This window comes from Ambystoma mexicanum, chromosome 2q, assembly GCF_040938575.1.
Source record: "Ambystoma mexicanum isolate Mex_15411 chromosome 2q, UKY_AmexF1_1, whole genome shotgun sequence".
Classification (NCBI taxonomy): Eukaryota; Metazoa; Chordata; class Amphibia; order Caudata; family Ambystomatidae; genus Ambystoma; species Ambystoma mexicanum.
In genome coordinates this window covers 790,886,617-790,914,053 of record NC_090924.1, presented here as the reverse complement: position 1 = coordinate 790,914,053, position 27,437 = coordinate 790,886,617, and the positions used below count along the sequence as shown (strand labels likewise).

Sequence of the window (27,437 nt, the reverse complement as noted above, 5' to 3'; positions counted from 1 at the left end):
TCTTATCTAGGCCAAATGCACACAAGCATTCTAAGCCTCCTCTGAGAATGTTCCCACACTCCGGACTGCGGTCCCAGAGGGCGTTCCCATCACAAGTGCATTGACACCATAGTAATGGCAAAATAGCGCTATATAAATGACTACTACAATACAATATGCCATGTACATCAGCATGTGCGATGTAATGTCTCACATGCCCATGCATGAACAGGATGGCCACGCCTATAGATGCCAGCAGTCCCACCTAAGGCCAAACCCAATAATGTTGGTTATGCCCATAATGCACTACTTTCACGCAGGAAGAAGACATATCCATGCACTGACTCCCAAATCTCACATCCAGTGCTGTGTTAACCTCCCTTCCACTCCCTGCACAATCATCAGCTCTCCCTGTTCCCCAATGCACAAACACATGAACTACTCATGCACACTTTGCTTAGCCCCACACACACATACATATCACTGCACTTATTTGTGTGGACACTGTGACAAAGTCATAATACAAACACCACATCTAGTCCCCGATACGCTTGAGAACAGCACTGACATGGTCAGCCCTGAGCTATTCCTAAACCCACTTAGACAAAAATGTATTAGAAACGACCACGTCCTAAACAAAGGTATCTTTTTGTGTGTGTGTTTTCAGTACACCTGGCACAATTACACAATTTTCTATATCAAAACAAATACAAAAATACAAAAAAAACAGTTTGAATAAAACATACAAAAATCAAGAAGAGAAAGGAAAAACAACTGCAAACTTTAAAATGTCTCATTAGAATCTACACATCTCTATTTAAATCATAAAAAGCTCTCCGACCAATGGTCTTATCTCTCTTCTTAGAACATTACATTTTGCCATTCAACAAGATCACTCAGGATCCTCACCCAATTAATTCACGTCTCTGCTTGTATTTTCTGAAATGTGGGTTAGAGTTCTTCAATAAAAGTGCATTCAAATAGAACGCAAGAGAGGGCTTTTCACCTCGGGAAAGTCTATTGCATAGCAAGAGACTCTTTTTAATATACTGTGACCACCATGAGACCAAGCCAAGTTCTAGTCCAATGACACTCACAGGGACAGAAAAAGGAAGGCCCGGGACCTGCTTCAGAATTTTACCTTCCGGTGCATCCAGGAATGTCCTGTTTTTAAAGTCCATCTACTCGCATCCATACAACTCTATGGAAGACACCTTCGGAAGGAGAGACAGAACCGAGCCTTCTCTTCCATCTTCATTTTCCTTCTTCCTAGATGTACTAGAGACTACAAAACCTAAAAAACAATGTGACTCTGCTTCCTTTATCACTTCATTATTCAGTTTCCAGGTGTAACCTTTAGGTCTCCTGCCTGTGATATATATCAACGTAGGATTTGGCAGGATTCAACTGAAACTGATTGGAATTTAAGTAGCCAAAACCCCTGACAAAAGACGCTGCATTCCCACAGGAGTGTAATCCATCAGGATAAAATCATCAGCATATGCAATACATTCTAATGTGAGGTCTTGCCACTTAGGTGAGTAACCCCACCACGCCTTGCTTGCCTCCCACAGGTCTGCCAGATACAAATTAAATTAAATGGGCTCAAGGACACACCCCAGCATGGATGGTCCTAGATAGCTCTCCCAATGTATTTAATCTCACCTTCATAGAGTTACCAATATATAAACTCTGAATCATCAGAAATCAACCTGTATATAGCACACATGTCACCAACTTCTGCCACAACCGGGACAAGTTGACATTATCAAAAGCAGAGGAGGGATCTACCACCGCCACATATAGCGAATGACCCAAATTGATTTCCTATGTCAGACAACTCAGCACGGTGCCCCGCCCCTTCCGAAAACCTGTTTGCAGCAGGCTGAAGCACAGAGTTTTCTCTGCCCAAGATGTTAATTCCCCAAGTACTATCATGGCAAACATTTTTGGAGCAGAATCTTTTAGTGAAATCGGGCGATAATTAGCTGGGTTCCCTCTGTCGCCCTTTTTATAGATGGGTACCAAGATGGATTTAAACCAGGAACTCTGGCAGACTCCTCCCCTCACTATGTATTTGAATATATGCAACAGAATTTCAGACCATAACAGATTATTTTTAAAGATGCCGTTAGTCAGACCCTCCGGGCCACTAGCTCGATAATTATTTAGTGAGTTGATAATAACTTTGATGTAAAATCTGTCAGGACCAGACCACAGTCTTGCTACTAGTGAAACCCAACAAACTGGCTTTGTTGTTATTTCCGATTAATTTGTTATTGAAGAAGTCTACCCAGGCCTCTTCAGATACACAGCAAGATTGCGCATGGAATGAATTTCCCTTTTATTATTTAAAGTCCACCAGATGTAGCGGGTATCTTTCCTGATAATCTCCCCTAGTAAGCCCTGGTTCCTACCAATATATTTGTGCACTTTATGATGCTTACACCAGATTCTGTACTGCTGCTTAAGAGTTTTTTTCCCTACCCCTTTCTCTGCCCAAGTCACATCAGGGCATTTAATAAGTTTGCTAATATCCCTTCTTAGCTGGTGTCTCTATATATTTATCTCCTTATCAAAATGAATATGATTGGAACTTGAAAGGACTCTTATTGAAGGGAACACATTTGCGTCTGGACGTCTACCGAACCTAGACAGTTGAGCCGGAAACTCCTCTGGTGTGGAGTTGCTGATTTTTCCCCCGGCTGTCAAATTATTCCACCATTCTGCTAATTTCGCATTTAACCTATTAGTGTTACGGCAGAATTTGATAATCCTATTTCTTGTTCCTGCTACAACTAATTGGTTCTTTGCCATAAATTCTCTGATCACTCACAATTGTTCTAACAATCTTGAAGTCCATTACCTCTACGTTATCAGCAAACTTAATAAAAATATAATCAATAACGGAGGTCGAGGCTGCATTGAACTAAGTTGGCTAATCTTTCAGTTTCCCATCAAACAACAAATTAGTTTGTATAAACCCCCATCTTGACAAAAATTGTGACCAGATCCTCCCTTGATTACCATTACTCACCTAGGAATCTAGCTTAACAGAACCCTTAGTAGGTTCATGTTCCTCAAGGTCTGCCGCTTGCACATTACACATACAGTTAAAGTCACCAACTAAGATAATGAGGTGACAGGGGTGATCATTATGCCAGTCAATCAATGCATTTTCAAAGTCGGCCAAGGCAGCATCAATTTCAGAATGGACGGATTGAAATAAACATTGATTAGTAAAATCACAGATAATTTGCTTTCACTCCTGTCAATCAACTTTGTTATTAGAACTGCATCTGAATGACATTTTAAATTTTCAAGTGATCAAAACTTTTTAATTTTTACACCTGTCAGAAGCCCTCTGTTAGGTCTCCCTCTGAGACCTTTCTTGACTGATTTGTGGTCAAGCAGATAACCATCTAGCACTGGAGCACCCCTCAACCAAGTTTCCTGCAGGAAAATAAAATCACATACTTCAAAGATACTACTCATATCAGTGTTCAAAAAAGAGTTGTGACCACACAAGTTCCAGCTTGTTATTTTATAGTTATTTCCATTAAAACCAGGTTGAGATCCTGATGTTGAGGTGAGTGTTGCATCCAACCATCCCCAACTCGAGGATTCTCATTTGTGTGCCACTTGCTGCCGCTGATCAGGTTCAAAGTAACATCTTACTGTTAAGTTCACTCGATTGTTGTCTTTTACATTGGTACATAGCTGCTTTGCATGACAACTCTCAAAGAACTTCAATAAAATGTCTTCTTAGCAGTCACTCACCAGCTTCTCTATTAACTTAGAATGGAAATGTACTGCACATTTTCATTAATGCCTACGATCAAAGAGATTACACATTTTATTTCTGATGAGGAGATGCCCCTCAGTTCTGGAATAGTAGTTAACAGGCCCAGTAGCCTATGCCTATTCATTGGTGCATCCCATTCTTCCTCAAACAGAGATTACAAACCTATCAGTGGCATGGTGCTCTTTAAGTTAGATTTCTTGTGGCCTGTTCTCCTGGGATCCTTGCCTTCACCTGAGTATCATTGTGGTGATGCAATATCACCCACTGATTTATTAAACTTGGTGTTTTGCATAATCAATCGATGATCCAATGGTCATTTTTGTACTTGACTGTTGTCCCGATGTTCACTCCTCGGGTATCTTTGTGAGATAAATGGCTGTCGTTATGGTTCTTAGGGGGATATTTAATACTTTTCTTTGATGTTGTCTTCCGTTTTTTAAGTGTTTGAAAGCAGAGCCTCTGCCACTCACCAAGCCACATAGCGTTCTCAGAAACATGCTCCTACTCCTTCATTCTCTCAGTGGACACTGTCGACTGCACACCATTTGGCACTCCACTTTGCGGTCTGCTTCGCGGATCCCGCGGTCTTTAAGTGTTTGAAGGCGCAGCCCCAGCCGCTCACCAAACCACGCAGCGTTCTCAGAAACATTCTCCTGCTCATTCACTCTCTCAAAAACAAATGTATTCAGGACTACATTTCCCAAGAGACATCAGGTATAGAGATCTAAAACCCAGAGCAGATTCTGGAAATTCAGTCAGGGTTCAGGGAAAAATACACTAAGGAGAAACGCTAGCACATCCAGAGAGATCCAACATGAGCAGATAATCAAAGGGACAATCCTAACTCATGCCAACCCCCTAGCAGAAGTGCGTGAAAAGAGAATGGTTGTCTCCCTTCCCTACAGCAGCAGCATTTAAAGAGAGAATTACTTTTTTTGCCCCACCAAAAGAAAAACGTTTTTTGGACAGGTGGGAACTTATTAGAGGTTTACCTGTCCATTGTGATGGTCTATTTTACATTAGAAAACCAAAAAACAAACTCCTGTGCAGGGGGACATCCACAAGACATGGAATGGGAAGGTAGTTATCCAATCAATTCAGACGTTTGCGTCAGCCAATGTGAGAATGGTGAGGGCTTTATAACAGAGGCTAAGAAACACAGACAATGGGCCTCATCATAAGTTTGCTGGTATCCTGCCGGTAATTCTGGCAGGATACTGACAAACTGACCAACCTGTAGAGGAGCATGACTTACACATCCGCATGAGATCCTACCCCCTCTACCTCTCCTGTATTGGAGACATAAGACTATGTCCTGTCTAACACCGGCTATTGTACTAATAATGCAGCAAGTATTTGGAAGAAGGAAAAAACAAAGAGGAGATGGCTGGAAAGTTTAGAATGAACCTTAACCTCTGGCATTGCTCAGGGCAACCCTCCAGACCATCTTTCCTCGCCTGCCAAGCCATTACAGAAGGGGAAAGACCATATGCAAATCAGGCTTGGTCCCACCCCAAAAGGGGCAGTCCAGCCCGAACTGCTAGGTAACAATCCTTCTGCACAAGACCACAAGCATCCCCAAACATGTTTCAACCTTGTTGGGCCTCATCAGTGAGGAGTAGCTTGGGTCTCTAGGCCCAGCATGCACAGGACCCACATCTGGGCATACCCGTCCCACTCAGGGTGACAAAGCATAAACAAAGAGGTGATGGATGGAAGGTTTAGGATGAATCTTAACCTCTGCCATTGCTCTGGGCAACCCTCCAGACCATCTTTCTTCGCCTGCCAAGCCATTACAGAAGACCATATGTAAATTAGGCTCCATTAAGACAACCATATAGAATGTACCCGAGTTGATGACAGTCTGCAGGAGGAGATTCCTGAAGGAATATGAGAAAGAGCTAAGAAAATGGACTGAGGATGTCATAAGAAAGTGTGCACAATGTCCTGAAATACTGATTGAAGACGAAATATGGATCCTAGGGGAGAAAAAACAAAGTAAAGAATCAAGTGAACCTTAACAGTGTAAAAGAAGATTACACGTTAGAAAGTGCTGCAGAAGTATAATGAATGTATATACGCTGAAACGCAAGATAGATCAAGTCATCATATAGTCTAGCTACAACTAGTAAATAGAATGCAGGAAGAGCCGCCATTGTACAGAAACTGGACATTGGTATCATGAAATAATTAAGCTAAAGAACCATGGGGAGAAAATGAAAGGCTGTGTCGCAGTAGAATAGCAGGTTGTTGGAGCTGCGTTGGGAGGCTGTCTTGCCTGAAGTCAAGAACTGAGAAGTCGAGGTCAGCTATCTACGCTGAAGTGGAACATGTGTGCAGAGGATTAATCCTCTCACGTTAAGGTGCAAGAAAGAACACAAAGGATGCCAAGTCTTAATTAATTTAAAACATTTAAAAGCTTGAAGAATGAACAGATTTGTGGTCTCTCATCACGTGAGTCGAGGATGAAAATAGGGCTTGAACTTGGACTTACAGACACAATAGCGAGTGCCCTCACTCCTGTTGCACTCCTAGGACAAGACTACTCTGTAAGGCCAAGTACAAAGAGCATTTCATGTCAGAAGGCATGGGTGATGAGAGATGTTGGGCTAATTGGGTGGTAGGGCAGCTTCATGTCCTATTCACTTGCACCTGTGTCTTGGCTTATGTGCTGCTAATTGAACCGAATGTTCCAGACATGGAACAAGCCTGTCAACCAATTCTATTAGTCCATATAACGAAGGACCTTATAGCTTGAGAAACCAATGAAACACAGTGTAACTGATTTTTCTTAAAATGACACGTTTGAAGAGGTAGTGATGAGTTGTCCACCTGATATTGGACTGCAATAACAAACCCAGCTCCTATATGATTGTATATCTAGATGTGTCCCTTAACCAATCCCGACCCTTGATAGGTTTTTGACTATTGCCACGTAGCATGACATCATTCCAATGCACGAAGAGAGTATATCATCTTTTTTCATGTGAAAATCTCTGAGAATGAGCGTACATCCGTTGATGCTCGTTGTAACTCCCTGTTTTAGATAATTGCTAATAAAACAGCAACTTGCCATCTTCTTGAGTTTGTCTGATTATCTGGACTCTGAGTTATTCTGGTGTAATCCTATCCAGTAACAGATGCACGTTCCAAGGGCCATAAACTCATACCGTTTCTGCCATCTGTTATCCCAGAATTTCTGGGATATTACAGGTGGTGGAAAGGGCGGTAAATCTCAATTTCATGGCGTCCGATATGACTCCATGAAGGGGATTGCTGGTATATGAAATACCAGCTGTTTTTTTTGCCATTGGGGGCCTGAATTACCCCCAGCTCTTGGCTGGAGGTAAATCAGTGACCCCCACCAGCAAACATGTAGTTTGGCTGTGCAGTAAAAGTGCTGGTCACAGAATTACCTGCACTTTTCCCGTACTGCCAAACTCATAATGAGGCCAAGTGTCTTTTCAGCTGCGAGCTGGGTAGAGGAGTTCGCTGAGGATGCCAGAGAGCACCAGAACAGGCAAGCCCCTTGAGCCCAGAAGAGGGCTGTGCTCCAGTGAGGGGGAGAGGCGTCCCCTGAAACCCAAAATAGGATAAGGCTTCAGTGGGGGAGAGAAGGGCCCCCTTAAACCTCAAAAGTTGGGTCTGTTCCAGTGAGGGGGAGAGGAGTCCCCTGAAACCCAAAAAATAGGAGAGGGCTCCAGCAAGGGAGAGAAGGCCCCCCCCCCCCCTGCACCTCACAAGAGAGGTCTGCTCCATTAAGGGGGAAAGAAGTCCAACATCCTGAGAAGAGCAGTGTGCTCCAGTGTGGGGAATAACAACCGCCTGATCCCTATAAGTGGGGTCTACTCCAGTGAGGCGAGAAGAGGGCTGTGCTCCATTGGGGGGAGAAGAGCCCCCTTGAACACCAAAAAGGGGGTCCATTGTTCAGGGTTCAGTGAGGGGCAGAGGAGTTCCCTGAACCCCAAAGGTGGGGCCTGCTCCAGTGAGGCAAGAAGAGCCCCTCCTGCGGCGAAGAGTTGAGCCCCTGATACTCCAAACGAGGAGGGGACTCCTGTGAGAAGGGGAGAGACCTGTGAGACCTGAAGAGGGTTTGCTACAGTGAAGAGAAAGAGAGAATGAGCAGGGGACTGTATCCCTAGGTGTAGACTAGTGTACAGGGCTCTACAGTGCTGGGTGCAGATTAGTGAGTAGGAGACTATATAACTGGGAAAGTGAGCAGGGCATGATATTCCTATGGGCAAAACAGTAAGCAGGGCACTATATTCCTGGGTGCCATATCCATGAGTAAAAAGACAGAGAGAAGGAGAACCTAAAAGACATACTTAACAGGAGAGGCATCCCTGCTCAGAGGCAGAGCCCAGTCCATAAACAGCATTGTGCCTTCACAGTGATGACTTTGTCTGAAACTCCACACAAGTACACGTGAAAGTTGTACATTTAGAATTTGAATCTAAACTTGCTTCTTTGCAGTCCTTTTGGATTCATAAATAAATGACTGCTTTAGCCAATTTGGGAGGTTTCCTATTCCATCAACCTTTCTATGAGTGAAATATGACAATGTTTCCCCATATCCTTTAGGGCAGATACGATGACAAATAATGCAGCGGAGGAGCAAACTAAACAACTGAACTGCAGGTTCCTGTGTCAATTAGGTTTGAAGAAGGCTCAAAGTAAATGATCAGTTAATACAACAATTCTGTTGGCCCTCTGTAGATTACTGTAAACACGTTGCAGTGCTAGACCATTAGGAGAGTTGGGGGTGAGCCTATGCAGTGAATATTGGTTTGGATACTCCATTTGCTGTAGCCCATACATGGCAGAGCAGAAGTCTCGTTCACACTTGCAAGCTGCAGGCATTCCAGTGGCACAACTGTTTGAAATAAAGCAGCAAACATTTTGCAAAGTGGGTTTGCTACGTTTTGTTGCCTACTGCAAAACTGTATGTGAATGTGGACCAAAATACATTTTCTCTGTTCTATATATAGCCAGCAAATGCTTTGATTATCTATGGTGCCATGGAACTTTCGAATATTTTAAAACGCTTATTCTATTCGTTCCCTGTAGCCAACGTGTATCTCAGTAGGTCAGTATAGAGGCTCTTCCCATGATCAATCTTGCTGATGTTTCGAGACTTGTGCGTTCCAGATCCCAGCTAAATGGCAGATTTTACTGGATCTGAAGATAGATGTGTTCCTGGTCAAATCTGAAATCTATCAGGACTATATTCTTTTTAGGGAAATTCACTACACAGCTAAACGACTGTTGCTGATGTTTTGCATATAAGCTTAGATGCCACCATAGCATTGATTATCTCTTGAGTTTATCTGGTAAAATCAGTAACCTAAGCTTTTTTTAACTGTGTTTCTATTTACACTAAAAGTTAAAAGACCAGTTATTAACAGCGTTCAAACAATCCATCAAAGTGAGGTAAAACATAATACATAACGTAAGAATCAAGAACTGAAATTGTCAGCAAGTGTGAAGCTGAAGATTCCCAGCACATGAGCCACAGGCATGTTTGCCAGCATGATTTCAAAATAACTCGAGTGACGAGCTATTATTTGTATTGCATTTTATGTTGGATAACTAAGTATCAAGTGTTGTTATTTCTGTAGGAACTCTAGTAATACAATTACTTTTTCAATTAGCACCTTTTTGAACAACAAAGGTAGGGGCTTCACCGAGCCCCATCATCTTACATTTAAACTAAAGTAGGAGCTTCACTGAGGCCCATCATCTTAAATTTAAAATAATAAATCATAAAACAACTGAACGGATGAGCTGTCTGGATGATAGATTAAATAAAGTTATCATTATTTTGAAACTCAATCTTCCCCGATTCATACTGACAAAAGATTACTGTAAACATTTTTGAAAATATACTGGATCAAATACAATGGACTTTACAGTACCTTCCACGCAGTTTTACAGCGTCTTCAAATCTCTTTTCGTCCATTGCTTTCTGCACTTCTTGTGTCTTAAAAACATATAAACATGAGTTTAAACAGATGAAAGTGACAGTAACCTTTCAAATATTGTACAGTAATTGAACATAATTTAAATGGGTGGCTGTTATGCTGATCATTATTGATTCTTTTCAAACCGGACTCTTCTTCAATTTAATTTATTTAACAAATAGATTTGAAGTTTTTCTATAACAATTATTGGCTAATTATGTTACTTCAAACCGTAGCTACATACTTTCACTGCATGACTGATACTACCATTGGAGAAAGACTAATAATATATTCTGAGGGCTGTTCACATGATCATATGTGACAAAGTTAGACTGTTGCTGTGTCAGAGAAAAAGAGAATTGCGTATCTTCTAGGGAGTGATACATTTATTTGACTAACCATTAATACATAGATGTGATACTACTCTACCTTTTGAGAACATATAGATCTACACAGGCATTTCACAGTATGGGGAAGGGGTAGTAGCACCTGCATCATGCTTCCAGCAACGATCATCTAGTGCATTCGGAAAAAAGGCTCTCTGGGCTCATATTACCATTACCCCCAGCAACAATTGATTACTATCTATGATCACTAAGTAGCAGAGGGTAGTTCATGATAAATTTAAAAATTAAAGGTTTAAAACATTTTTTAAAAAATAAGCTCAAATATTGTTTTAAAAGCAAGTGATGTCATGCCATTGTGATATTTCATTTGTACTTTATGTGTTGCACTTTAATATGATTTATGTATTGCAGTCCATGATTGGGAAAGGGAGGATGACATATCAGATAGGTTTCAGGGGTAAATGGAAGACTGTTGTGATGTCAAAATACTTTTTTACATTTGCAAATTGACTGTCGGAGACCGCTGGAAGAGCCATCAAGGGTTGGCAGTGGGTAAGTAGGATGATTCCTCCATTTTAAATAGACCAGAATTTTTGTTCAATGAACATTATTCGGTTAACTTTGTCTGGTAATTGTGTGATTTCGTTTAATATTTAGCGCTTGTTTTACTTGTTTTTGGTTTTGGCGCGTTTGGTCGCACAAGCCACCAAATTACGCCAAAACATTGCTACAAAGTGGTTCCATGAAGCAGTCTTGGTGGTTGGCATGACAAATAGAAATGCTGTGCCATACAATCATGACACACAAAGTGCTCATTTCTGTAGTACTGCAGAGGTGGAATACAATAGTGGCTTGTTTCAAGTATTTTCCCTCAATCAGGAGAAGGTTTAAGTTAGTTATCTGTAACTATTGTTCTCCAGCATGGGTCTGGCATAGATTCACATGCTCATGAATATTCCCCGTCGTCAGGCTGAGAATCCTCGGTAAAAAAAAAAAAAAACAGTTTCACTTTCACTTACAAACCAATGACTGTCCTCTGGGTCATACTGCCCCATTCAATGACAGTTCTCTCCCTAAGCCCTCCTCTGGCAGCCATCTTCAGATTTGGTAAGCACTTAAAGTGGCAGTATGACCAAGAAGAGGGGTCGGAGTGAGGGTTTGCATGTGAATCCATGCCAGACCCATGGTGGAGAACAATAGTTACAGGTAAGTAACTTAAACCTTCTCCGGCATGGGGTCTGGCATGGATTCACATACTCATCAATAATGAATACATAGCAGTACAACATTACACAACCACGGGAGGTGGCACAGCTCAACAGAAGCAATTACACTTACCCCTGGAAAAGACTCAGCAGAAGCAAACAGGTTTTACTAGCAATGCTTGCCCGACTCTGGACTCCTCCCTGGAGTCCCTGTCGACGCAGTAGAATTTTGTGAAGGTGTGAGTGGACCTCCACGTAGCAGCCTGCAGATGTTGACCGGGGGCCACACCAGACAGGAACGCCGTTATCGCAGCGATCGCTCTGGTGGAGTGGGCTCTCAGACGGCAGGGCAGCAGTCGGTTAGCCAACCAATGACAGTGCGTGTTGCAGCCAGAGAGCCATCTTGAAATGGAAGTCTTGGCAAGGCCTTCCCATGGTTCACAGGGCCAACATTCACAAACAGCTTTGAAGTCTTCATAAAATTCTTCGTGCGTGTGAAGTAGAACTTCAGGGCACAAGCAATGTCCAGCAAATGCAATGCCCTTTGTGGCGGCGACTAAGGTTTCTGGAAAAAAACTGGTAACACTAAAGGCTTGTTGAGGTGGAATTCCGACGGAACCTTCGGCATGAAGGAGTGATGCGTATGTAGCACCACCCTCGATTCGTGGAAATTCAGGTATGGTTGTTTGTAGGATAGGGCCTGGATCACTTGTGTATCAGTGCGCTATAAATAGAAATATCATATCATATCTCACCTACCCTCCTGGCAGAGGTGATGGCCAACAGGAAACCCATTTTCCACGAGAGGAACTTGAGCAGGCCTGATGCAGAGGCTTGCAGGGAGCCCCCATCAACCTCGTCAGAATCACGCTGAGTTCCCAAACTGGGGCAGGAGCCTTCACCGGAGGGAAAAATCTGAGGAGTCCTTTGAGAAACTCCTTGATGTGCCAATGGGACCAAAGCGAAGATCTTCCTGGCAACTTGGTGTAGTGGGAGATACCTGCCAGATGTACCTTGATGGAGGCGTGCGCCAGTCTGGCCTTGGCCAAGGATAGCAAGTACAGAAGGATCTGTGGGGCGTGACCCTCAAAGGGGTAAACATCTGTGACCGGCATCACGTAGCGAAACAATTCCACTTGTGACCGTAGCACTTCAAGGTCAACGATGCCCTGGCTTTTGCAAGGACCTCTCTGCAGTCCACTGGCAACTCATATCCTCCAACTGTAGGGCTACAAGAGCCAAGCTCTCAGGTCCTGTGTCGTGATGTAGGATTGCGCCTCCTTCTCTGGTGATAGGATCCGCAACCACTGGCAGCTTGACCGGAGGTGATGCTGACAGGCTGAGAAGGTCTAGGTACCAAATCTGACTCGGCCACGCCGGGGCGATGAGTATAATTGTGCACTGGCACTGTCTTAGTGTGTTGGTGACTCGTAGCAGGAGAGGCAATGGAGGAAACGTGTGCAGAAACAGCCCTTCCCACGGGAAAGAGAACGTGTCCCTCAGGCTCCTCGGTGGGTGGAATCTGCTGGCAAACTTCTGGCATTTGGAATTCCTGCCGTCGCAAACAGTTCGATCTGGGGCCTGCCCCACTTGATGAACATGTGGTCCAGCTGATCCTGCCAAATTTCCCACTTGTGGCAGGAGTGCAATTCTGTGCTGGGGGAGTCTGCAATGGTGTTCTTGACTCCCGCTAGGTGAAGACGGACGGGGAACACCTCCTGTCCGACAGCCCAGTGCCACAAGTCTTAAGCTTCCTTGGAGAGTGCTGGGGATCGAGTGCCCCCTGTTTCTTAAGGGCCCAGAACACTGCCCGTAGCTCCAGGATGGTGATATGGAGATCCTTCTGCACCTGCAGCCACAGGCCTCTGGCGTGCAGACAGCCGGGTTGGGCCCCCTAGCCTTCCAGGGAAGCGTCCGTGGTGACCGTCTCCTGGTATGGAGGGTTTTGAAACCCCGTGCCCCGGGCGATGTTGGAGCGGACGCCCCACCAGCCTATCGCCTGACGGAACACGTCATCAAGCAGGATCTTGTTTGCGAAGCTTCCGGACAACTGTATCTAACTAGCGTCCAGAACCTTCTAAATAGGTTGCTTTTGCAACCTGCAGAGCCAGATGAGGTAGATGCAGGACATCATGCCAAGCAAAGACTTGATGGCCTGCACCGTGGTTGTCATCATCAACGACAGTTGGTGCACCTTTCTCTGAATGGCTGCTACCTTCTCCTCCAAGGGTGACACCACGCAGGACACCGTATTGAGTCTGGCTCCTAGGAACACGCATTCTGCAATGGTGTTAAGCAGCACTTCGGATAGTTGACAGAGAATCCCAGATCCGTCAGCAGCTGGACGGTCGTCTCTGTGTGTCTGAAGGCCAACAACCGTGAGCGGGCCCGGATGAGCCAGTCATCAAAGTACAGGTATACATGTATGCCCCGTAGATGTACATGGGAAGCCACCAAGCATCTTGTGAACACTCTGGGGACAGACTTCAATCCAAAAGGTAGAACCTTGAACTGGTAGTGCTGACCCTGCACTACGAAACGCAGAAACATCTGATGTTTCTTGTGAATGGGGACGTGGAAATAGGAATTCTCCAGGTCCAGTGACATCAAGAAGTCTCCTTCCTCCAGTTGGCCGAGCACTTGTTGCAACGTGACCATCCTGAACATTTGGGACTTCAAGTATTTGTTGAGATGTCGCAGGTCTGACCAGAAAATATCTGGAATAGACTGCGGAGCCCCGGAGTCATTAGGGAACTGTGATGGCGTGATCAGACGCTACTTCCCATTCCTTGAAGAGAGCGATTGCCTCCATCCTCTTATCTTTGGAGTGGAACTCCAGTATAGGCCCCAACTTGTACCACAGCTCCCTCTCGTACCTGACTATGATCGCCAGTGCATTGGCTGCCTTGATAGGGGACGCCATGGTGTAAATCACCGTCCTTCCCATAGCATCCATCCAGAGGGACCGAAGACGACGGGTTAGCCAACCATTTCCTCACGGCCACCGATACCTCCAAATCTGGCGATGGTTGAGACCTCAGGCACTTGGGTGCGGAGTCAGGCACCTGATACTTCTACTCCAGCCTATCCCGTTTGGCTGAAGCCGTGCAGGGGTTCTTCATGAGGGCCAGGCCTTCCTCCCACACGTCGTCCAGAAGGGGAACCACCATGACTGTCTTCCTCTTGGCCTTGCACCTCTGGTACAAAAAACCCTTCCTGGTTTCTCAGGCACAAGCTGGAATAGCCCAGAGGCTCTGGAGATCATGGAGTGGAACAACCCCACCTCGTCTGGTGGGGACACCCTAGGTGGAGCATCCAAATGCAGAGACTCGCCATCCGCTGCAATGATATCTTCATCGCCGTCCGTAGTCGTGACCATATCCGTCCCCCTACCCGTGTCCGAGTCTGCTGGGGGAGAAGGAGCCCAACGCGGATGTGGAGGCTGAAATGGGGGTGTCGGATGATGCTTCCTCTTCTTTGTTGGAGGCTGAATGGGGACCTGGAGGACCACCGGAACTGGGCCCGGGGGCATCCTCCTCTGGATCTCTGACACCAAGGTGTGCAGGATTGACAGAATGTCCAGAGACACATCCCTCGGCTGAGCTGGAGGGATCGGAAAACTAGATCCCGTGCCGTCGTCGCCGTCGTCCTCCTCTTCCACGTCCTTGCGGACGGTGTGCAAGGACTACTGGTCCTCGTCGTTCGTGGATGAGACCTTCATGGCTTTGGCCATGGCCTCGGAGGGTTGTTTCGGCCGGTTTCCCCCCTTCTGACGTGCCAGCAGACTTTGCCAAAGTCACTGCGGCGGAGTCGTGCCTTGGGGGCAGGGATTCCGTCTGTGCTGCAGGGGCTACCTTCACAGGGTCAACTCCCCTAGCAGTCGTGATAGGAGCCGTCGCCAACTCCATCGCCGACAAAGTCTTCGCCTGTGCCAATTGGGCCTGCTTGGGCAGCTCGACCTTCTTCTCCGAGGCTTCTTTGGCTTCTCCCGCAGTTTAGCCGGGGTAGATGATTCCCTTTTGGACAAGAAGCTTTATTGCCAGCTGGTAATGGAGGCGGAGGGTGATGTCGTTCGCGCCCTATCCACCTTGGAACCCGCTTCCGTGCTGGACCCGGTGGACTCGAACTTGCGGTTCTTGGCCTTGTCTTGGGTCCACACGGGTGAGACGCCCTCAAAGGACTTAGAAGACCGCTCCTCGGACCGGCCGGTCCTGGGTGAGGCGTGATCCTGCTTGGAGCACGGGGCAGAGGCCCTAGTGCTAAGCCACGCTGTCATTCTACTGTGCCTGTCCCTTGTCATCTTCTTGGAGAAGCCGATGCATATTTTGCGCTCCATGTCCTTATGGTCTGGATGCAAGCAGTAGAGGCATTGCAGGTGCTAGTCTTCTACAAACACATTCCATAACCCGCACTTGGTGCAGGGCTTGAAGAGGGACCTTCCCTCCTTCTTCTCCTCCATCATGGTCAGAGGGCGTGAAGTAGGCCCGATGGCTTTCAGGAATCTTCAAGGATCTTCGCCCTTGAGGGGCACTAAAATTCACCGACAACGGATCCTTGCTGTCCGGAAGATGGAGAAGAGAGCAGGCGGGCTCTTTTGGAACAAAAATAGAACCTTTTTCTGTCGAAGAAACACAAAAACGTAGCAGTAGCTTGCAGAGTAAACTTGAAGACTACAAACACTGAAGCGTGCAGCAAAACTCTGAAGATGGCTGCCAGAGGAGGGGCTTAGAGAGAGGACTGTCATTGGATGGGCGCAGTATGACCCAGAGGACAGTCATTGGTTTAGAGGAGAAATACAGTTTGTAAGTGAAAGTGTTTTTTCTTTTACAGAGGATTCCCAGCCTGATGATGAGAAATATTCTTGAGCATGTGCATCCATGCCAGACCCCATGCTGGAGAACTGTCACATGTCACGTGTCTGTGTGACTTTCAGCGAGCCACAGAGTGATCTATTGTAGAGAGGGAGCTTGAGGCAGGCCACCCTTCTCACTGCCTCTGTGGCAGAAATGCAAAGGCTGCCCCCACCCCTGAGACCTCCTCTCCAGGGCACAGAGGAAATTCCCAGCTCATATAATACCGGATGGTTCAGGGTTGTAGCTGTGGTTTTTGGTTGTTAAGCTCTTCCCCACTTTAGGACCCTGTGGCCCAAAGCCATTGATATAGGACTTGACTGCTGCGCTTGGAGAGGCTGTGGGGAAGGCGTGCACAGCTGGATGCTGAGAACAAGCAGTCTCTGTTTACCTTTGGCTGTCCCACAGCATTAACTTTCTTTGTGCCCTCTCGCAGGCTCTGACAGCAGAGCTTCTGCGTGGAAATCTCTGGCAGACCAGGTGCCATATGGCACTTTCTGCCTTTCATTTGGGAAAGGCATGAATCACACCTTCTTTGCTTCTTAAAACAACAAACCGCGTAATTGTTTATTTCGGAATCGCTGAGGCAACTAAAAAACAAGAGTGCGTTAATTTACCGTAATTGATGTGTGGATAAATCAAGACTGGTGTAGGTCTGCTTTCAATGCGTTTGATGAGTGGGCGGGCAGGACCCTTTCTCTAAAGTGATAATGTTCACTTTCTGCTGTAAGTCTTACTGATGACCATCTTATTTAGCCTCACAAGTAATAATGTGTTGTACAACTATGCTATCAAATGCACGGGCATTGGGATTTATTTTTAAAAGCATTGTTGTTTGGTACTTTAGTCTAATTGCTTCAAATCCGAGAATGCATTCATATTATTGCAGACCAGTACTGTTTGTGTGTGGCCTAGGTGACTTTGAGTCCTCAGCAACTTGTAGTGAACCTGAAACATTATTCAGAAATGCCATGCATGAATCGTTCATAGAGGTGAAGACCTTCTTTATTCTTTGCCCATTTTTGTTGTTTTATTTGTACCTTTCAGTTTGACGTGAAACACTTAAGTTTACCCTCTCTTTATTACAAAACGCCAGCTGAAACACTTAACTTTACACTCTCTTTATTACAAAACGCCAGCTGAGAAACACACACTTTTTGTCGAGCTTCACAGGTTAATGTAACGTTTATCTTTCTGTGCGCAAACCATCACCCTACCATGTCGAGAGGAGAGAAATAAGATGTGGGGTGTTCATAAACAAAATCCCTCCTTGTGGGTTGTTTGGAAGTGCTGCTTCGTTTTAGCTTTAGTATATATGGGAGAATCTCCAAGTGTTTTACTTTCCCATTCAGCCCTCCCACACAGCGAAGTTCTGTGGTGGTGGAGGAGACGGAGAGACATAGAGTATATGTTGTATATCATTCGGCATCTGAACATAGGTGTAGATTACTGTTCATTCGTTGTATATAAATAGAGGCATATTCATTGTTCATTGTGTATGCTGTCAGGTACATGGAATAAACAGCATACACAATCCATCATATTCTAGAAGCAATATGACACTGCTGTAAGATTGGAAGGTTATGTTATAAAAAGAAGAAACAATTATTGAAGAAGAAGCAGGTTGGGGCTGCTTAGACCATAGCGCCTGTTTATAATTAAGCCTGAGTAACAAAAGTAATACATGTGCTACCTTGCTCTCCGGTGCCTATCGTGTCCATTTAATATTGGCGGCGAGGATTTAAAATGCAGCAGCCCCAGCTTGCCACATGAAGCAGTTTAATGCGAGCCCTGCCGCTATTGGAGAAGAAGCTTTAGGGAGAGACGGTGCGCACACAGACGGACTGAGCCGCTGCATTCACAGAAAACCAGCCGGGCCATTGACAGCGGACCCAATGAAACTGACCCATTGATTGCGCGACTTCCTGGCCGGCGCTCAGCTGGAAGGTATCTGTTTATGCTGCATCACAAGGTACGGGAGCCGGGGGTCCTGGTAATGGTGTGAGGGATAGGAATCCCAAAAAAGAGGGACAGCAAGGTGGGCGCCTGTCGATCATAAAGAGAACAAGCAATATACATGTAACTCAGGGACAACATTGCTAGGCACACAGTAACGTAAAGGGGGGGGGGGCACGGCGGCCATCTTAAGGTCAGGTGACTTTTGGTCATTAGTGAAAAGAGAGCACGGCGGCCATTGCCAGGTCAGGCAAAGCCAAATAACACAGAAAAATTAACATTCCAGGCCCAGTATTGTTTTTACCCCATCCAGGGTAATCCAGCATTAAGTGGGATGACTGGAAGGAAGGATTCATTAGGGATATACACAGAGTATATGCATACATGCCAACATTCAGACCCACCCGGGAGGGAGATTTCCACAGGGTAATCGGAAGACGCACATTTGCACATAGGAATGCATTGGGGCTATAGTTATTTTAGGCGGGAGACCATGAAAAATAGCAATATTTTTCACTGAAAAATCGGGAGTCTCCCGCCTAAATCGGGAGGGTTGGCATGTATGGTATATGGGAGCAACTTGGCCAGCAACAGAAAGGACTCTGTTGTATCATTGCTTGGGGCAAGAAGGTCATGCAGTTTTTTTAAAACTACCAGAACTCTCTGCAAGGGAATCGGAGGGCTTGTCGAGTTTTGATCAGAGCTTAGACAAATTGGATAAACATTTTACCGTAAGAGAAGAACAAGTTCCTTACCAACTGTAACATTCTTTCGACTGGATGTTCCTCCCACATATTCCTCATCTTGTGATAATTCGTTTCGCCAGCTTCGCTGCATCAGAATTGTTTTTTCGGCAGAGGGTGCTGTGCTCAAGGTCGTGGCGTTGAATGTCCCTCGACGGGCTCCGTACCGTGTCGACGTCAACCCTGGTATAAATGGCTCGAGCTGCGCCCGTTGGCTTCAGTTCTGTTTTTTCGAGGAAATACTCGTGGAACATATAGGCGTATGGTGTGACTGATAGGCCCATCGTGAGAGGAAATTGCAAGAAAGTATAAACTATACTGCGGGGTAGGTTGGGAGGGTCGATGAGGAATACGTGGGAGGAACATCCAGTCGAAAGAACGTTACAGTTGGTAAGTAACTTGTTCTTCTAATGGATTGTGTCCTCCCACGTATTCCTCATCTTGTAATAGACTCCCATAGCAGTGATCAATCTGGAGGCGGGAGTACTAGTTTTTGTTTTCATGTACAGAGTGAAGTACTGCTCTGGCAAATAAACCTTAATTTGAGGATGCGGTATCCAAACAGTAATGTTTGGTAAAAGTATGTATTGATGCCCATGTTGCAGCTGAGCAAATATCTTTTGCCGGGACTTCCCTCTTCAAAGCCGCAGAAGTGGCCATTCCCCTTGTGGAGTGAGCACGTAGCCCATCCGGTGGGTCTTTCCCCACTAGTCTGTAGCATTCCAATATAGCAAGAATAATCCAGCGGGATACGGTTTGTTTGGTCACCGCTAAACCCAATTTAATACCTGTCTATCCCACAAAAAGCTGGTCGTCTTGGCGTAATTTTGTCATTCTTGAAATTTAAAAGCTGAGGGCCCTTTTGGGGTCCAGCCTATGTAATCTCTCCTCTTCTTTTCCAAAATGAGGAGGAGGATAAAATGTTGGTAAAACAATTTTCTGCGACAACTGGATGTCGGAAACTACTTTTGGTACGAAAGATGGTTTAACTTTCAGAATTACTTTGTCCTTATAAAAAGTGGTACATGGAGGTTTACATGAGAGAGCCTGTAGTTCACTAACCCTGCGGGCTGATGTTAATGCCACCAGAAGGACAGTTTTTAATGTCAGAAGCTTCAATGGGCATGAGTGCAGAGGCTCAAATGGTATACATGTCAAGAATTTAAGAACTAGATTAAAATCCCAAGTTGGAACATGGAATGGTATTGGTGGATATACATTTGTAAGTCCTTTCAGGAATTGTATTATTAATGGTATTTTAAAATAAGAAACCCTTCCGAGGTGCACTTAAAAATGGAAAGCACAGCCAGGTATCCTTTGATTGTTCCGATCTGGAGCCCCAGATTGGCTAGATGTAACAGGAAAGAAAGCACCACTGGTGTGCCACATTGAAAAGGGTCCACATCTCTATCTTTGCACCAGTTACTGAACTTATTCCAACAACACTGGTACAATGATTTTGTTGCTGGCCTTCAAGCCGAAAGCAAAATCTCCATAACGTCATCTGGAAGATCCCAATCCTTGTATCTCAACCTCTCATAAACCATGCATGAAGGTTGAGCGTGTTGACTTCTGGATGGAGAACCCGACCTTCCTCTTGCGAGAGAAGATCCTCTCTTTGTGGAAGACGTACTGGAGGGCAGAAAGTCTGGGTACCACGTTCTCCTGACCCAATCCAGGGCAATTAGGATCATGGTTTTCCTGAACTTTCTCAACCTCCTGATTACTTGAGGAATCACGGGGACTGGAGGAAACGCGTACAGCAGGGGAAAATCCCAATCCACTATGAACGTGTCTCCCAGAGCTCCTCTCGGAGGAAATTCCTTTGAGCAGTACTGATCGCACTTTCGGTTCACCGAGGTTGCGAACAGATCCACCTGAGGGGTTCCCCAAAGGGCGAAGATCTCCAGAAGGACTTCCAGAGCTAACTCCCACTCGTGGGAGACTGTGCTCTGCCTGCTCAGAGCGTCCGCCGGCGCATTCTGCTCTCCGGCTAGGTGAACTGCCGATAGAGCGATTCCTTCTCGTAGTGCCCAGAACCAGAGCTGCATTGCCTCTGTGTACAGAGGTAGTGATCCTACGCCTCCTCTTTTGTTGAGGTAGTACATGGCACTGTATTGTCCGTAATTATCGGACATTCTTTCCCTGTACGGAGGGCAGGAAGGCCTTCAGAGCCAGCCTGATTGCCCTTAGCTCCAAAAGGTTGATGTGTAGTTTGCACTCCGATGGAGACCAACGTCCGCTGATTGTCAGATCGTTGGTGTGTGCTCCCCACCCTGTGAGTGAGGCGTCCGTCACTACTGTTATCTCCGGCCAGGGTTGCCAAAATGATTCTCCCTTGAGAATGTTGTCTTTGCAAGACCACCATGATATATCCTGAGCAACTGCGCTCAGGACTTGTAGAAGATCTGACATATTCCCCGAGAACTGGGACCACTGAGTTCTGAGGGCCCATTGGAGGGATCTCATTCTCAATCTGGCTTCTGGCACCAGAAAAATGCAGGATGCCATGAGGCCAAGCAACCTCAGGAAATCGGAGGCCGGCAGGTGCTGGGCTTTTTGGAATTTTGTTACCATCTGCTGGATGTGGATAGCTCTCACCTCGGGCGGCGAGGCTTTGCCCGAGGAAGTGTACAAGACTGCTCCGATAAACTGGAGTTTTTGGGATGGTATCATGTGGGACTTCTTGAAATTGAGGGAGAAGCCCAGGTTGTGGAGGAAGTGGCAGGTGATCGACAGGTGTTCCTGAGCTTGTTCTGGAGAATGTGCCCTTATTAGCCAGTCGTCCAGATAGGGGTAGACGTGAATCCCCCCTCTCGCTGCCACCACTGCCATCAACTTGGTGAAAACCCTTGGAGCGGAGGTCGGCCCGAATGGCAGAACTCGAAACTGATAGTGAGAACCGCCAACTGTGAACCTCAGGTATTTTCTGTGCTTGGGATGGATCGGCACATGAAAATAAGCATCCTGAAGGTCCAATGATACCAACCAGTCTTGAAGCTGGAGAGCCTGAAGGATCTGTGAAAGGGTTACCATCTTGAACTTGTCCTTCCTGAGGAATTTGTTTAATTTTCTCAAGTCCAAGATAAGTCTCAATCCTCCGTCCTTTTTGGGGATGAGAAAGTAGGGGGAGTAGCAGCCTTTGTTCCTCTCCGCTACATGTACATGTTCTATTGCACCTTTCTCTAGCAGGGTTATAACTTCCTGCCAAAGGAGCGGGTCTGGAATCTTGGTCGAACTGGCTCCCGGTGGATTATCGTGAGGTCTTTTTAGGAAGGGAAGGCAGTAACCCTGAGCTACTGTTTCCAGTGCCCAAGCATCTAAAGTAATGCCCCGCCATTCTTTCAGATGCTGAGAGATCCTGCCTCTCACTGGTGTTTTGTAAGATAAGACCTCAGAGTGATTTGGAGGCAGCTGCAGGAGCGGCTGAGGGCATAGATGCCGTTCCTGAAGATGGCTTTGTCGTCTTTCCTCGTCCACCTTGAGATTCTTGATTGTCAGTTGACTCAAGTTCCTGTCAATTCCTGTGTCGCAGCGCAGCTTTTAGTGGCCCCTGAAGCCGCTAATATTCAAACTATTGAGCTTAGCGTATGTGAACTCGATGAAGTAGTTGTGTCAGATAAGACCGTACAGCCTTCTAATAATTAATTACAAAGACCATTACTAACATTACTCGATTTACCTATAATCGATTTGAGATTACTAAGAACATCTTCACTTACTGATATAACTCAGATGTCGTTGAAGCAACTTACTTCTGAAACTGCTGACAATTTTTTTCGCCCTTTGAGGTAACGGACGCGGAGTTGATGGAAGCGTCCCAAGAAGCGTCTCAAGACGATGACGGAAACTAAAGTTCAAATAATTCTCCAGCAAAAACATCCACAGTCATGTTAGTTACTCCTGCTGAAAATGACGAAGAAATCATGGTCGTGGTTCGTCAGTTGCCGTCAACGTCCGACAGAACTTACATCAAGTAATTACGGAAGAATCATCTGAACGTCTTAATCTTGTGGATCGTGTAAAGATAACATCACAAACGATGCCACACGGTATGCCTAACTACACACAGTTCCGGTTTCCCTAAGAAGAAGGGATGCAATGCACCGGCAAAGTTCCTTTAGGCAGTGCGCATTTCAATACAAATCAAAGACTTCCAGTCAACCTGTGTAGTCGAAATTACGATGAATACTCTGATCAACTGAAAATATCTTGTGGGGACACCAGTTATGCCTCGATGGGGAAATGTGACAATACCAGCTATACATCCAGTGAAATTAGACTTTTGAGTAGTGCAGTGGATCGAACTTTGAGTACGATACACCCAAAGCTTCGTGTGCAACCTCAAAATAACAACTTATCGAGTTTACAGAGAAATGGGGGTTCACGGCTTAAGACATCTTATTTATTACAAGCCACCATGCCGAACCTAGCTATGAATTCATCGTCAATCAGCGATCTCCCATCTGTGGCTGCAAATAAATCGCACTCATGCTCGGCCGACAAAACAGGTTCTGAGTCGAAACCTAGTCTCTCTTCAGCCGCAGCAATGCAGATTTATAATAATGTTTTGGCAGCCTCATCTGCAGCCTTACTCCCATTTTTGAAAATGTATGAGTCCCTGCACGAGGCCTATAAAGATCAGACATCACTTATTATAACTCTAAAGGAAAAGATGGACAAATTCGACTCAACAACAAACTTTTTACAAACTCAATTGACACAAGAAGCAGAGCGCACAATGCGATGGCAAGAGCGACTAAGTGACCTCGCTGCACGTCATCACTGTCACAACGACACTCTATCTGACGGGCTGCTTGATGCTGTAAAATGGATGCGCCATTCCTCTGCAACGATGAGATCAAATCTTGTGCCGCAAAAAAATTCCTCAACGTCAGTTGGGCAACCCAACGCAATCCTTGTTCGCACATGTCAAGAGCCAACTTAAGTCCTGAGTGAATCACAAGATCGACCAACAAATGGACTAGATGCTCGATGGACCGGAAAGACCATTGGTCAAACAAAAGTCCCTTCTGGTGTGGCTGCTCAAGTTGGAATCACAAATCCGGATGCCTCTTGTCATGAGCTAGTCCCTGTGCAAACGACTAGGCAACAAGCTAAGGGCCACATTTTAGGCTCAATGACTGCAACGCCTTTGGTCTCTTTTGGCATATTTGAAGGCGCAGCCAAATCGATTGCTGCCACAACGAAATTGGTTGAAAGTATTTTGATTAGTCAAATCCAGAAAGTAGTGTCTGGAAAAAGAGAGCCTATTACTAAGAAATCTATACGCACTCCAAAGTCACGGAAATTCATCAGAAGTGTAATTCCCAACGTAAAGTCTGGTCTATTTATTCGCCCAGACCGGTCAAAATCGGACAAGCAAAAAATCGCTTCTGTTAATGACAAATCAATTAGATGGTCTGGTTGTACAGACATACCATCCAACAAACAACAAAGAGTCGACTCGGCCTCGGAAAGCATAATGGGTAAATCAAGATCCACGATTGACATTTGTGATCTTTCCACATATTCTGATGAAACTTCACATGACCATCCTACAGTCAATCGTCGTGCGGCTTCTGAAGCCTCGCAAGCCAGATCCCCGCAAATCTCAAAATCAGAGGTGGCCCGAGACAGGCTGCCTGTCGATAGGCAAATGGTCTTTGATCAACGCTCAAAAATGCAGGTAACATTGAATCCCAAGTACACTAGATCCCAAGAAAAAAAGCAAGCTCGCACTCCTACATGTGCCTCTGGATCTTTAAGTTCTGGCACGACCTCCTTGAATTGTAAATTGAGACTACAAAATCTCCATCAGGAAGATCGTGATCTGAACTTGAATCGCAACAACGTGCTGAAATTGTTCACCTGTATTCCATTGCTCCGCATGATACCGACAGAAGATATTCGAATTGTTGAGTGTGCCACTGAAAGGTGCTGTGATCAAGTCCTGCTGCACATTACATCAGCTTCAGTTCGCAACACCATCTTGAATGCTTCAGATGAACTGTTAGTGTTTGGATTTGATATATCTGTAGAACTAATGGGTAACAGTCTTGATTCAGCTGCCCTAAGTACAAGGAGTGTCAATCACGTCAATCAAGAGCAAAGACGTGTTGACCCACGTCGAGTAATGTCAACTTTGGACACTAAAAGACCGCCCCATTACCATGCTTAAAAAAATGTCAGTCACAAAGACGCTGCTGATCGACGTTAGCCACCAGTAACTGCAAACGTGTGTGTGCGAGAATTTTTATCCTGGAACACCAGAGGATTCGTCCATTTATTTAATAAATTTGACGCTGAGTTAGAAAAGGGCTTTGTCATCTGTCTTCAGGAGACATGGTTGAGTGAGCCACCGTCTAGAGACGGGTTTGTGACTCTATTAAATCCTGCAATCAAAAATGCAAAGGGGCGGCCATCTTCTGGTTTAGTGATGATGATCAGGATAAACACCTGGTGGCGGCTTATTGATTCATTTAGTCCGAATCCCTTCATGCAAGGTGCTTTGCTTCAATCCACTGATGAAAATGACGATACTAGGAAGCACCTGCTTATCCTAAACGGGTACTGGAACCCGAAAAAATAAGTACAAAGTCCTTTCTTGAATCAATGACTTTCTACATTGATAAGGTTTTATTGAATTACAAGAACCTATCAATAATTTGTGCCGTTGACCTAAATTGTTCATGGTTCAAATATGACCATGTTAACCAGCTGCTCAAATTGTTACCGAATGAGGAAGTAACTAGTCGCGGGCATCGGTGGAGCCAGGCACTACGCAATCGCAACTGTGATATGGTAAATGGACATGTGCCAGGTGATCAACCACTGCAGCACACGTGGTCCACCCACAATGCCCGATCAATAATTGACTATTTTTGGGTTTCCAAAAACCTATTTGAAAAAGCCATGACGCTTACAATAAGTACTATGTCTAGTAGCGATCACAACCTTTTGCGGTTGGGCTGTATGGTAGAATGGTCGGGTGAAAATAGAAAATACGACATTCCAATCTCTGTAAATTCTGGTGGAAATAGCCTTAAGATTGACAGTCCAAAGATCCAGAAACTTAGCCAGCAATTCTTGCATGATGCAGGAAAATCGGTTGACTATGCTCCATTGCTCTTCGACTATATTACAGTGAAAGCCTCGAAATGCACCATGGGCCTAAAGCATAAACATTTATTGTCCATGATACTCACCCAAGCCAAACAAGCGATGCGTCGTGATGTGAGATCTTTAAAGAAGTCCCGGAATGCCTCCAACAATGGAACTGCTACAAAAACTGCAATCCACACGCGTCGTCAAGTGTATCGCAATTGGTTAAAATCTCAAAAATTAATAATTGAGCACGACAAAGCGGAGACACTAATGAAGTACCTACACCAGAAGAATTCCCGTGATATGTGGGCTATATTGAATACAGGCAACTCGAAACATCTCTCTACATTGTCTAATGCGATTGACGGGCTCAATGGGAACTCCACTTCGCAAACATCTTTAGTAACCCATCTCATTAAATATCTAGAGATGAAGAATACAAGTCTACATCATGGGACCTGCAAATAACAGTGGAAGACATCAGAGCTGTAATACGGACCTTGAAAAATTCTCACGCTGCAGACCCAGATTTAATTACAAACATGATGTTAAAATGGAACGAGGAACAATGGGCAATCTTCATTGAACTTTTGTTGTCACGATTATCGACCTCAATGTCGATTCCAGACTCTTGGCGTGAAGCAATCATTGTTCCTATCTACAAAAAGGGCAATTGGCGGATCCTACCAACTATCGCCCGATTGCCCTGCTGGATACAATAGGCAATATTTTCGCTTCATTACTACTCCAAAAACTAGTAGAATGGTCAATGTCTCAGCAGATACCTGACATTAGGCAAACTGGTTTCACTAAAGGTGTTGGTGTGGAAGTATACCTGTTGCTATTAACCATACTCAAGCTTGAAAGTCTGAAGGCAAAGTCACGACTATATTTGGCTTTCATTGATTTACGGGGAGCCTTTGACAGCGTCAATCGCTCCAAATTGTGGCAAAAATTGGCAAATTGGAATTGTCCTAGCAACCTGATCGAACCCATTAGAGCACTCCATTCAGAAACTGCTATTAGTATAAGATTAAACAACCAAGGTACTTTATCTAAGCAGATTTCAACGAATATGGGTGTGAAACAGGGTTGCCCCTTGGCTGCTGAGTTATTCAAATTGTTTATCTGTAACATTCCTGCTCATTGCAAAAACGTGCGTTGCTTTCCACCTAAATTAAATAATACAGAAATCGGATGCATCATATATGCCGATGATGTCGTTTTACTAGACCGGACCGAGATCAGTCTACAACGGCAACTAATAAATCTACATGAATATTTGAGTGTTAACGATCTAGAATTAAACACCGAAAAAACCAAGATCGTTATCATTGGCGGAGCAAGCATTAAAAAATCAAATTCATTTACGTGGAAAATTGATAATAAACAACTTGATGTGGTGAATTCAATCAGATATTTGGGAATTACTTTCAACAGCTCAATCTGCGAACATCATTGGAAGCAAGACATGATAAACCGCAT

General features: G+C 45.1%; 1 protein-coding gene across 3 annotated transcripts in view; it reads right to left on the bottom strand.

Annotated features, from left to right (window-relative positions):
- PFKP (phosphofructokinase, platelet) overlaps window positions 1–27,437 on the bottom strand; it is an 882,344-nt gene that overhangs the window by 534,422 nt on the left and 320,485 nt on the right. For all 3 annotated transcript variants that reach the window (XM_069648018.1, XM_069648019.1, XM_069648020.1), the window contains exon 11: window positions 9,700–9,764. In XM_069648018.1, the coding sequence (XP_069504119.1) occupies window positions 9,700–9,764 (65 nt within the window). The remainder of the gene's footprint in view (window positions 1–9,699; window positions 9,765–27,437) is intronic.